The 13,782-nt window shown below is 39.7% G+C and overlaps 1 protein-coding gene across 4 annotated transcripts in view; it reads right to left on the bottom strand.

The window, feature by feature from the left end:
* PLA2R1 (phospholipase A2 receptor 1) overlaps nucleotides 1-13,782 on the bottom strand; it is a 125,886-nt gene that overhangs the window by 13,063 nt on the left and 99,041 nt on the right. For all 4 annotated transcript variants that reach the window (XR_011387004.1, XR_011387005.1, XM_051847968.2 and 1 more), the window contains 4 exon segments: nucleotides 13,202-13,341; nucleotides 3,930-4,047; nucleotides 3,118-3,248; nucleotides 2,613-2,760 (listed from right to left, as the gene is read on the bottom strand). Coding sequence is in view for 2 of the 4 variants with exons in the window: in XM_051847968.2 (XP_051703928.2) it covers nucleotides 2,613-2,760; nucleotides 3,118-3,248; nucleotides 3,930-4,047; nucleotides 13,202-13,341 (537 nt within the window). In the remaining 2 variants the exon portion in view is untranslated.

The raw sequence follows: 13,782 nt of genomic DNA, 5'->3' as shown, positions 1-13,782 counted from the left end.
AGTCTATGTGCCTTGTCCCCAGTAATTCATGCAAAATCAATATAATATCAAAGTAAATATTTAAAAGTAATAGCAATTAGTATAATTAAAGTAATTGATATTCTTTGTGCACGTAAGCACATATTTATTTAAAAACAGAAGAGGATCAGAACTTGAGCATTCACTCAGGCCACAAGTTGTTTTCACAAGCAACAATAATTAAGAATTCCATCATTTGTTAAACATATGGTAGGAACTATGCTAAGCATTTATACAAAGCATCCAAGATAGTTACACCATGTTAAAGATGCAAAAATCAAAGCTCATGGAAGATAAGTCCCTTGACTAAAACTTATTTAGGGTGGGATGGGAATCCATCTGGGGTGGGCCCTCCATGTCCTAACTCCTCAACTCCACGTACTCTATACTATTGCCAAAGAACATCAACATGGGAAGTCCTAAAAATACCAAAGAGAGAAAATGATCCAAGGGTAGATTCCAACAAAAAACCCATATCAAGGAAGCAGAATAAAATCATTGTATTTAACTGAGATCTTGAATGTATTACTTATTTTTCCTAAGCCTCAAGCTTCTCAGCTGTAAAATGGGGAGACTTTTACCTACTTCACAAATTATCATGAAAATTTTATGGCATAATGCTCATAAAGCCAAGTCACAATGCCAGGCACATCATGACCACCTAAGTACATAGTCTACTGACAACAGTGCTTTTTCTAGCAAGCTTAACATTTACTGTATTTCTCTTGCTATTACAGATTTACTTTTTTATTTCAGTTCCTGACCATTATGCTCAAGTGATAACTTTCTCTGGAACTGCTTTTCAGAGTATGGTTTGATACTTAGTATCATTAAAAATATTATTTATGGGGCCAGCACTGTGGCATAGTAAGCTAAGCCTCTACCTGTGATGCTGGTCTCCCATATGGGGGATAGTTCATGCCCCGCTGCTCCTCTTCCAATCCCTCTCTCTGCTATGGCCTGGGAAAGCAGTGGAAGATAGCCAAAGAGACTGGGCCCCTGCACCCACATGGCAGATCCAGAAGCTCCTGGTTCCTGGCTTCGGGCTGTTGTGGCCATCTGTGGAGTGAACCAGTGGATAGAAGACCTTTTTTCTTTCTCTCTCTCCTCTCTGTCTCTCTGTCTCTGTCTCTCTTTCTCTGTCGCTCTCTCAAGTAAATACATCAAATTAAATAAAAGTTTAAAAATATAATTTATTTGAAAGGCAGAGAGACAGGGAGTGATGGAGGGACACACACATAGTGGGATATTCCATTTGCTGGTTTACTCCCCGAATGACCACAGCAACCAGGGGTGGGCCAGGCCAAATCCAGGAGCCAGGAGCTTCATCCAGGTCTCCCAACATGGGTGGCAGGCACCCAAGCATTTGGGTCATCATCTTCTGCTTACCTAGCACATTAGCTACGAGCTGGATAAAAAGCAGAGCATACAGAACTCAAACTTTCTGATCCTGGGATACGGGCGTTACAAACAGTGGCCCAACCTGCTGCACCATGGTGTTGGCCCCACTTAGTATCAGGAAAGAGTTCACATGGGTGTAATACTAAGGAGTATAAGTCATGCTCCAGATCAGCATCTGTATTCCTGTTTGGGCTGCTCAGTTCCATGCAGTTCCAGAGACAAATCTTGGTCTTCTGTGGTGGTATGGTGCCAAGATGCTTAGCACTCAGTAAAAGCATAAGCTGTGGTGGTTGTTTTATTACTTAATGTCACTTAGCATGCATTGCACTTCTGCTTCACTCCATTGGCTGTTTGTGATAGAATGGCATTTGTATTTCATACCAGAATCCTTTAAGGGGGTGTTCTCAGCATCCCATCTTTAGCCACAGAGATCTTTTTTAGAGTTCCAAGAAAGGAGCATTTATGACTTGGTTTATTTCCCAGATCCTTCTACAATATTTTCTATGTGATTTAACAACAACAACAACAAAGACACACATACACACACACACACACAAAAGAAAAACCCGAATAGGCACATAATCTCAGAACAAAGCAGAATTTGACTAAACGTGACTAAGCTGGATATATAAACTTAGTCATCACTCAATGGGTTCTGCAGTCTTTTGAGCCCTTGGAAGGACATAGTCTTTGGTAGAGGAGAATAAGTGAATCAATACATGTAAAGTCAGAGTGAGAGGCTCACACTGCAAACTGTGAAGCTGTTAGCTTTATGTGGTGCATAACAAATATGAAAGAGAGGGATGAGCCATGGAAATGAAAGGAATAAAAAAACCAAATACTGGGGCCGGTGTTGGCTTGTAGAGAGTAGAGCTGCTGTCTGTGACTTCAGCATCCCCTGTGGGCGCTGATTCAGGACCTGGCTGTTCCACTTCTGATCCAGCTCTGCTGATGTGCCTGGGAAAGCATCGGAAGATGGCCCAGGTGTTTCGGCCCCTGCACCCACATGGGAGATCCGGAGGAAGCTCCAGACTCCTGGCCTTGGCCTGGCCTACCCTGGCTGTTGCAGCCATTTAGGGAGTGAACCAGTGGATAGAATCTCTCTCTCCCTGTCTGTCTCTTTCTCTCTCTGTGTAACTCTGACTTTCAAAAAAAAAAAAAAAATCTTAAAAAAAAAACCAAACAGTTCTTACCCTGTATTTTTTCACAAACAAACCCATAGCCTTCTTTCCCACAGTCTTCAAAATACCATTTTCCAGTGAAATGAAAGTTAGGATTACTTGACAGCAAGGCACAAAGAGGGATGGGTTTTTGATCTGCAGTGGTGTTGTAACTTGGAATCTTTAAAAAACACATGTTATCAAAAATAAAGGAACATATAACATTATTATAACATTGAAGTTTTTACTAAGGATATAATTTTTCAAATTAAAACATCCTCATTCCTTTATTTGTATTTAATAAACTTCACAAATCACTTTATAACCTACAAAGTAAACAATTACTGTGATGAGTAAAGTAATTATATTTATGGAACACATGAACAGATGAAATTACATTATTAAAAATTAATATATTGCTATCAAAGAAATATAAATCTATGCCTACAAAATATAGGAAATAAAAAATGCCTAGTAAACAAATATTGAATGAAATCTCTTGTTAAAATGATTTTGAAAAGTAAACCTGTAAACTTACATTTATTATATCAGACGGAGACCAGTTAGAATATGCCACAGGATTTCCATTTAGCCATTTTTCATAATCATCATTTTGTAACCCTATCCACACATTAGTAGTCTGGCCAAAAAGATTCATGGTAATGAAAGCTGAAAAAGACGAATCCATTATCTAATTTACTACATATAAACTAGTTGAGTAATCATTGAATTTTGTTTATAGCTATGATTGTATTTAAATGATAACAAAACTTAATTATGAATCAATTGTGGGAATTGAGTATGTCTTTGTTAAGGTGATGCAGTTTCTTTCCCTTTTGTTTCAGTTTAAATAGAGAGAAATTAGCTAGATAACTTGAGACTTCATCACATCATTAACAAAACAATTTCCAGTATTCAGTCAATGCCTCCCTCAACAAAAAAGAGGTACCTCCTACATTTAAAGTAAGGTATATAGTTGTCTAAATAATAAATAAATATGTAAAATAAATCTAAAGAGATCTAAAAATATACCATGCAATTATAGTAGTCTATACCTGAGATTATTTTAGTCATTTCAAAATACAGACCATAAATATGTCACCTTTTTAGTATTACTGGTGAAACAAAAGACTTTGAAGTTCAGAGTTTATCATCAATGCTTTATGTTTTTAAGATATCATGACATAAAACCTTCTAGATCAAACTGAAAATTTGGGATAAAATTTGTGTCATCAAAAATACAGTTTTTTAAAGGTTGATGTGAAAATGTCAGAACTTTTTGGAATATTTTAATAGCTACTTTAGAATAAAAGTGGTTATCTTGGCCTGGTTGAACACTGAGTTCTCTACCTTGCTCCACTTCACTTTCAATGGCGACCAGTGTCCCTCCTTCATCAAAACAGAAATCTCGAGCCTGTGTCCAGTTCTTCCAGTTGCTTGGGTCTTTGGGGACATTCACCAAAAGGCACTATAAAAAAATGTCAAAGCAGAGTGTTCACTTCATATTTTCCTGAATGAATTAAAAGTTTCCCAAAGACACTGGGGATCGGCCTTGAACATACTTCATGCTTTTCTTGGGCAGAAAGAACTCATTTTTCTTACAGCAGCACTAAAGACATTAAAATGAGACAAAGAGGAGCAGGTTTCAGGGTAGGCAGTGACCTGCCTACATTTGCATGAGGCAGAAAAGGAGGATGCGTTTCGCCATGTGCAATGTCAGAATAATATCTTCTGCTCAAAGAAAAGTAGTATTCTTGCCAGTCTGATTGCAGTGTTCACAATGGAAGATCTAATCTAGACAACAATTCTGGGGGGTGCGTTGAGCAGCTTCATTTGATTTTATTTACAAACATACTTCCTCACTTTAGGTGTGAGAGGAATACTGGGAAATCAAATCACACCAGGTAATTAAATTCACTAACTATTTGGAGTCAGCCATTTAGCCACTAAGTCTGCTGGGAAGAGCAGAAAAGAAACAAGGAGCCCAGTGGGAGAAGAAGCAAGAGCAGGACCAAGGAAATCTGGAAAGGAGGAGAAATGAAAGGGGAGGTCAACCATCAGTGCTAAACTCACACACAAAGAAAGGCTGTGGGATTGGGCGGTAAGAGTTGACTGTTACTGAAGAGAGAATAACAACAAAGCAGAGATTTCTTTATTATGGGATAGGATGAGAAATTCAATGATCCATACTAGGCAGAGCAAGCAGAGTTGAAGCTATGCTTTTTTTTTTTTTTTTTTTTTTTTTTTTTGCCCCAGCCTTAAAGCTCAGTGAAATTAAAATGTGTCAGTAGGACCATAAGGAATTAGGCAAGAGGCAGAGATAGAAGAGAAAGGTGATAACAGATCAGGAAAAGTTCCAGAGAAGTCAAGAGAGACTTTATGCAAAGGAAATTCACCTGGAATTTGCTGGGGTTTCCTCTCACACTCAAGTCTCTTATTGAACAAGGACAGCCCTAGTCATTAATAGGTCAGATCTCAAGATCTTGCCATGGAGAGAATCTCAGCTACAGAATAATTCTAGGTCATCCTTCCCTGTCTTATTTTGGGATGCTATCCTTCTCCATCATTCTCTAATTTATGAATTCGTTAGTTCCAACCTCTTCTTCACCATCATATGTCCCTTAAAAGCAGAGAGACTAAGTCTTTGAACATCACACCACATAAAGTCCCCAATAAACATTTATGGAACAAAATAAAAGCCAATGGATCCTAAAATGGTTGTCAAATAACATACTCAGGCAATCTAGATTTAGCCCATTTGTTCTCAGATAAGCAATTTTGCCACTTGTGGGTATATTTTGACACTTTTTCTGGAGATAATTTTGGTTGTTACAATGGTAGGGTCTCTAGCAAATAAAGACCAGGGATGCTATTGAACGTTTTATGCTGTACAGGTCAGATCATGTCCCCACAGCAAAGAATTATCCAGCTATTAATAGTGCTGAAGTAAGTCTGTTCAAAACTCAGTCCTGCTCATAATGTTCTTTAGTTGAACCCTCTGGGGGTTTTCAATTGCTCGTAGCGTGAAAACCAGAAACCCTGATATAGCTTGAAGTAGAGTTACCAAGTAAGAAAGGAAATAACATTTTCCATTTGTCTGGTCCTCTTTGCCTTGTTTGTTTCACAAAGAAACCAAATTGGCTTTAAAGGAGTTTAATTTTATAACAACTATCCTTTTATCTAATTCTTTTCATTTTGCCTTTTTTCTCTAATTACAAACTCCAAAGAGTGGCGCATACTAATTATTAGGAAGTCTTATCATTTAATGTGAATTCACCTTGTGTTCAGATAGTCACACTAATGAACCATTCATAAATACCAATGAACCTTATTGGTTCAGCTACCTCAATAAACCCAGAAAAACACTCTGTCTCCTGCTCTTGCAACATGTTTGCCTCAGCCAAGACTTACTAGCTTGACAAGATGAAAGTGTGGACTGCCATTTTTACAACTACATTGTTTCTAAAAATATCACATGTTTACAAACACACTCTTAAATGGTGTCATTAATAATTAAAGCGAAGTTAGCAAGATGAAGTATAGCATCCTTAATTTTAACTTGCTTATTTACTTAGTAATTTACAAAATGTGATTAAGTATAATGCATCTCTAATTATTACTGTGAATTAAGGAGGCCTACTGTACTCCAAACAAGCTTTGAATATAAAATTCCTCTTGTCATTTCTAGGCCTACACTTGAAAGTAGGTTTCATGATCTTCCCTTCAAGCTTAGTCCTTTCCCAGAATTCTCCGGATATTGAATGGCCACCATCAGCACACAGTGACACAAGCCTGAAACCTGGGAGGTAACCTCACCCTTCTACTCTGTCCACCTTGCAGCTCCACCATCTGGACATCCAATTTCTCAAAGAGCACCTCCTTACTCCCCCTAGACCACTGCCCCAAGTTCTCTGCCACTACCATCTTAGTCCAAGTCACTAATCTCTTCCTTGACTGCTGTAATAGATTCCTAACAGCTCTCACCCTTGCCTTCCTTCAATATGTTTTTTTTTTTTTTTTGACAGAGTTAGTGAGAGAGAGAGAGACAGAGAGAAAGGTCTTCCTTCCATTGGTTCACCCCCCCAAATGGCTGCTACGGCCGGCGCACTACACCAATCCGAAGCCAGGAGCAGGTGCTTCCCCCTGGTCTCCCATGCAGGTGCAGGGCCCAAGCACTTGGGCCATCCTCCACTGCCTTTCCAGGCCACAGCAGAGAGCTGGACTGGAAGAGGAGCAACCGGGACAGAATATGGCACCCCAACCGGGACAAGAACCCCGGGGTGCTGGCACCGCAGGCAGAGGATTAGCCTAGTGAGCCGCAGCGCCAGCCTCAATATGTTCTTAAAACCAAAATTAGAGTGATGCTTTTCAAAATTTGGTCATGGTCATGTCACTCTTTTTCTTTTTCTTTCTTTTTTTTATTTTTTGCCAGGCAGCGTTAGACAGTGAGAGAGAGAGAGAGAAAGACACAGAGAGAGAGAGAGACAGAGAGAGAGTTATAGACAGTGAGAGAGAGACAGAGAGAAAGGTCTTTCTTCCATTGGTTAACTCCCCTAATGGCCGCTAGGGCTGGCACTACGCAGATCTGAAGCCAGGAGCCGGGTACTTCCTTCCAGTCTCCCATGCGGGTGCAGGGCCCAAGCACTTGGGTCATTCTCCACTGCCTTTCTGGGCCACAGCAGAGAGCTGGACTGGAAGAGGGGCAACCAGGATAGAATCCAGCGCCCCAATCGGGACTAGAACCCGGGGTGCCGGTGCCGCAGGCAGAGGATTAGCCAAGTGAACCACGGTGCCGGCTGGTCATGTCACTCTTCACCTTAAAACCCATCATGGGTTTTCCATTGCTCTTAGGATAAAAACCAGAAACTCTACCATGATACCATTCTAGCTTCTTTTGTCTGTCTTTTCATTATTCTGACTCTCCATGCTTCCTTTAGTTTCTTAAATATCATTATTACTTCTCAAAACAGACTTTAGCACATGCTGCTCCCCTACTTTTAATGATCCCAGCCCTTCTCACCATCTAAATCAAGGTCCTCCTGTTAACACACTTTTACAGAATTGTATGATTTTTTTCTTTATCTCATACATCACAGTTTTAAGTTGTGTGGTTATTTTCCTGACTGATTTCCTGCTGTTTGCTCTCCTGTAAGCTCCAAAGTCTGTAAGCTAAGTCTATAAGTTCCAAAAAGGAAAGGATTGTGTCCATTTTCTCCCACCACTGAATTCTCAGTTTTCAACATAGTTTAATGAATGGATGAATACAGTGCTAAGATCAGACTAAATTCCAAACAGAAGAGTTTTTTAGGAAAAGTTATGTTGTGCATAAAATAAAATGTTGGATAATTCCAAACCAGATGGTGCAAGGCCGCCAGTGGCATTCAATCAAGTTCTTGAATAAAACTTTGTAAGTGGAAGCTCGAGTGTTAATCACATACACATGCACACAAGCCCAGAGACTGTCTTCCACAGGTCTGCTAGGACAAGTATCTTAGAAGACTCGGTATTCCTTGAGAAAACCATGGTCAAGCCTCTTCCCTATCATCAAGCATGGAGAAAATTATTTATGAGACCTAAGGAAATAGGTTTAGCTTTGACATATCCTTGGATTTTTTTAAAAAAAAGATTTATTTATTCATTTGAAGGACAGAGTTACAGAGAGGCAAAAGCAGAGACAGAGAGAGGTCTTTCATCTGATGGTCCACTCTCCAAATGGCTGCAACGCCAGAGCTGGGCCAATCTGAAGCCAGGAGTCTCCCGTGCAGGTGCAGAGGCTCAAGGGCTTGGGCTATCTTCTACTGTTTTCCCAGGACATAACAGAGAGCTGGACTGGAAGTGGAGCAGCCAGGATTCGAACTGGCACCCACATGGGATTCTGGCACCATAGGCAGTGGCTTTACCCACTACAGCACTGGCCCCTACTTGGATTTTAAAACTCTTAAAAGGTTAATTTGTTTTGCTTAGAAATAACTATAAAAATTAGTACTAGGAAATTAATAAAGAGGGAGCAAAATGTAATGGGACATAATATTGAGACTCATTGAGAATTGTGAAATTAGGTCTTTGGTTTTTATCTCCTGCTTTTCCTTCTGTAGCTTTATGTGCTAGTGGAGGAAAACCATCCGCTCAGGGTTCGCTGCTCCTCTCAGCCATTGACCTTTCTGTTGCCAACTTTTCTAATAACCTGATGAATCCATTAGAATGAGCCCTCCTCATCTGGCTTTGATTTGCAGCAGTTTGTTTTTTAGCCAGTAGGAAGGGTGATTACAGTGCAATGAGATGTTTTGAAAGAGGAAGAAGCGAGCCGGTGCCGCGGCTCACAAGGCTAATCCTCCGCCTAGCGGCGCCGGCACACCGGGTTCTAGTCCCGCTTGGGGCGCCGGATTCTGTCCCGGTTGCCCCTCTTCCAGGCCAGCTCTCTGCTGTGGCCAGGGAGTGCAGTGGAGGATGGCCCGGGTGCTTGGGCCCTGCACCCCATGGGAGACCAGGAGAAGCACCTGGCTCCTGGCTCCTGCCATCGGATCAGCGTGGTGCGCCGGCCGCAGCGCGCTGGCTGCGGCGGCCATTGGAGGGTGAACCAACGGCAAGGGAAGACCTTTCTCTCACTGTCCATTCTGCCTGTCAAAAAATAAAAAAAAAAAAAAAAAAGGAAGACGCAAGCACCTTAACATAACTTTTATGACAGTATATTAGTATAACTATTCAATTTTATTATTAGTTTTTGTTGCTAATCTCTTACTGTGCTAAATTATAAACTAAACATTATCATAAGCACATATATAGGGAAAAGCATACTATAGTTAGGGTTTGGTACTATCTGAGGTTTCAAACACACAGTTTATTCATTCATTCATGTAACTGTGTTGGATATTGAGATTCAACATAGGGGAGGGGTGAACAGAGACAACCCTTTCTCTGATACACTGAAGCCCTCATATGCTGCTGGTAGGATTGTAAAGCAGTTTTGTTGTGTGTAAAATCATTTGTCAATTCCTCAAAAAGTGAAACATAGAATTATCATATGATCCAGCAATTCTACTCCTAGATATTTTCCCCCAAAGAACTGAAGACAGAGACTCTAATCGAGATTTACGTCAATGTTCATTGCAGCATTTTATTCACAATAGTCAGAAGATGGAAACTACCCAAGTGTCCATCAAGAAATGAAAGAATAAACATATATAATTGAGGATTATTTTGTTATGAAAATGAATGGAGTTTTGATAATTCTAAAACATGGATGAACCTTGAAATCATGCTAAATGTGAGAGGCCAGAGAGAAGAACAATACTCATTTTCTTCTCTCTTTATATGAAACATCTAGAATAGGTGCCTTCATAGAGATGGAAAATAAATTAGAAGTTACTAGAACCTGGAGAGGGGGAATAGGAAGTTTTTTTAATGGTTACAGAGTTTCTGTTTGGGATAATGAAAAAGTTTAGGAAATATCAGTAAAAATGATGAGTGTGTAACGTTGTGCGTATAATTAATGCCACCTACTTGTATGTGTTATAATGGTTAAAGTGACATATTTTGTATATATTTACTACAATGAAGAAGCTTTAAAAACTAATTGTCAAAGGTTTAAATAAAAGTCAGTATTCAAAGTTTTGTTGAGTATTAGCTACAAGTTTCTGATACTGAGGTGTCAAATTAATTTTCAGCTGGTAGAAAGATTTTGTAGTTTGAGAAAATGGGAAGTGGGAAATATTAACTATTTAAAATCATGTATCTCAATACTATAGTAAAGTTTCAAGGAATCATATTATTCTGGACAGTATCTTACACAGCCACCAGGCTGACCATATCATGGGACTAAGTGTGGCAATTCTTGAGTTTTATTATCTAAGACTATTTTTTAAGGGAAATTTTAGGGGAAGGAACGGTATTTCCTATATACTTTCTGCCCCACACATTCATAGTTTCTTCCGTTAGCAACACTTCCTACCAGATCGATAAATTTGTTACATTAACGCATCATAATCACCCAGTTTGACCATGATTTACATTAGGGCTCAAGCTTGGTGTTGTACATTCTATGAGTTTGGTCAAGCATACATGTGTCCCTCTTTGTCGTACCCATAACAGTGTTTTTGCTACCTCTGTGTTCTTCTTGTCACTCTCTCTCCTCCATCCCCTGGCAACCACTGATCTTGTAACTGTCTCCATAGTTTTGCCTTTACCAGAATGTCATAAAGCTGGATTTGTACAGTATTATAGCATTTTCAGAATGGCTTCTTTCACTTGTTTATATGCATATAAATTTGCTGCATGTCTTTTCATAGCTTGACAGCTGAATTATTTTTAGCATTGAATAATATTTCACTATCTGAGGTGCCATTGTTTATCCACTCACCTACTAAAGGCTATCTTGGTTGCTTCCAGGTTTGGGCAATTATGAATAAAGCTGGTCTAAACATCCTTGTGCAGGTTTTCATGAGGACATGAGTTTCTAACTTTTTTGGATAGACACCAAGGAGTGTGAATGTTGGATTGTATGTTAAGAGTATGTTTAGTTTTGTAAGAAGCTCTCAAACTGTCTTCCACAGTAGCTGTATCTTTTGCTACCCTCCATCAATCAACCAAATTGGTGTCAGTGTTCCAGATTTTGGCTGTTCTAATAGATGTGTGGTAGTATCTCAGTGTTGTTCTATTTGTCATTTCAGAGTAGCAATCCCTAAGTTCTATGAAGTGGCATGTGTAGAGGAGACAAGATGACAGATTTTGGGATAGGAAACATGATGTTGCTTCTCAACCTGATACTTACTATGAACTTCCATAAAATTCATACAATTTTATTAGACTCGATCTTCTACTCTACAAAATCGGGATAATTCTATATATATAAAAATTCAATGAAATAAGAAATAGATATGAAATCACTCAGCGGCCGGCGCCATGGCTCACTTGGCTAATGTTCTGCCTGTGCCGCCGGCAGCCAGGGTTCTAGTCCTGGTTGGGGCATTGGGTACTAGTCCCGGTTGCTCCTCTTCCAGTCCAGCTCTCTGCTGTGGCCTGGGAGGGCAGAGGAAGATGGTCCAAGTGCTTGGGTCCCTGCACCTGCATGGGAGACTGGGAGAAGTACCCGGCTCCTAGCAGCCATTAGGGGAGTGAACCAAATGAAGGAAGACCTTTCTCTCTGTCTCTCTCTCGCTGTCTATAACTCTCTCTCTGTCTCTCTCTCTTCCTCTCTCTCTCCCTCTCCCTCTCTCTCACTGTCTAACTCTGCCTGGCAAAAAAAAAAAAAAAAAGAAAGAAATCACTCAGCAAAATCAGCTAAGAGGTAGAAGCAACCAAAATGTCCATTGATAGATGAATGGATAAACAAAATGTGGCAAATATATAAAATGAAATGTCATTCAGTCTTAAAAGGAGGGAAATCCTGCTACATGCTACAACATGGATGAACCTTGAGGACGTTGTGTCAAGTGAAATAAAGCAGTTACAAAACGCTATATACTGTATGATTCCCGTTACAGGAATTATCTGAGTAGTCAAATTCATAGGGACAGAACAGTGTTTGCCTGGAGCTGGGGGGCAGGAGAGGGAGAAGAACAAACAGCTCTTGTTCCATGCTGTAATTATGGAGTTTTCAGTTTTGCAAGCTGAAAAGGGTTCAGAGATTTACTGGGAAAGTATTTAACACTGATGGACTTTATACCTAAACCATTTAAGATGGTATATCCTATGCTATGTGTATTTTACTACAAGTAAAAATTTTAAAAAATCAGTGCCACATGGAAGGTGCTCAATCCAAGTGACTTCATTTCACAAGTTGACAATGGGAGAAAGATTTCAAAGAAGGAGAGAATGCCCTGCCAGCATAACTGAACATTTAGATCGAAAATAGCCTGCCAATAATTGAAGAACAATTTCATACAAGTCTAGGAAATTAAGACACAATCTGAGCTTTTTAATTCTCTAGGAGTTAAGCAATTATAATTTGGGATACATTCTAATTACTTCTACTGTGGCCTATAATGATATTTTATTATGAAACATAAAGAGTGGGGAAAAAGTCTAGGCCTTACTAGAAGTAGAGTCATAATTAATAATACTGGTTTACAACATCCCTGCTGTCTGCATGGAAGAATCAGCTATGTGAGGTTCAAGATGACACTGACCCAGCTAAGTCGTTAGTCTGCCAGCGTGCAGGTCGGCAGAGTTGCAGGCAGGGAAGATCCAAAAGAAGATGGAGTCTGGCCCTCTGGAGTTTACAGTTCATTTGGGAGCAGAGCTGGGTACATTGCCAAACATGCATATACTCTCTCTCTCTCTCTCTCTCTCTCCTTTTCTCTCCCTCTCTCTTTCTCCTCCAGTCCCCACCTACACCCCCCCCCCCACATGACCACACATACCTAGTGTAACATTCATCTAGTACAATGAATGACTGTGCCAGTGGTAAAAACTGTATGTACAAATGAGAGGTGGTGTCAAGGCATTTTTGATAAAAAGTTTTTTTTCCCAAAGGTTGGTTCCTAACTGGAAAATTCTAACAAAAAAATTTCAGGTCCTATGAACAACTCATACTTTTTCTAAAAGCCATTCCCACTTTTTGATTACTTTCCAAAATGAACATCTATGAGAGATAAATATAAGCAACAGTTTGAAAAGGAGTTTACCTTATAGTCAAAATATAGCCATCCTTTAGGGCATGTTCCGTGTTGCTTTGGAGTATCTTTCTCTTTCTCTATGACCCAAAATGTTTTTCTCTTACAAATACTGGGCATAGAAACTGAACACTCTTCTCTGTCCCAGAGTCCTAGAGGAGAAAATGGGGTGGGAGAAGTTTAGAAACAATGGTGACTCTTTGTAGGCATTCTCTATGGGCCACTATTTTTAAAGCTGCTCTGGTTTTTTCATGTTTATTTTTTTACATCTAGAAACTCAACCAAACTTTACTGACCATGGAGTCACCGTTGTCTCAATATACATAGAGAAAGGGGAGAAAAGATTCTAAATAGATGATCACAAAAAAAAAAAAAAAAAAAAAAAAAAAAGATGATCATTTCCATACCTTAATTCTTCAGAAAATGTAATTTAGACAAATTAACTCTATGGGGCCAGGGCTGTGGCTTAGTAGGTTAAGCCTCTGCCTGTGGCACGATCCCATATGAGTACTGGTTCATGTTTTGGCTGCTCCTCTTCCAGTCCAGCTCTCTGCCTACAGCCTTGGAATGTAGTGGGAGATGGCCCAAGTACT

The sequence above is a fragment of the Oryctolagus cuniculus genome, chromosome 3, assembly GCF_964237555.1.
Source record: "Oryctolagus cuniculus chromosome 3, mOryCun1.1, whole genome shotgun sequence".
Taxonomy (NCBI): domain Eukaryota; kingdom Metazoa; phylum Chordata; class Mammalia; order Lagomorpha; family Leporidae; genus Oryctolagus; species Oryctolagus cuniculus.
This window is presented reverse-complemented; position numbering and strand designations above follow the sequence as displayed.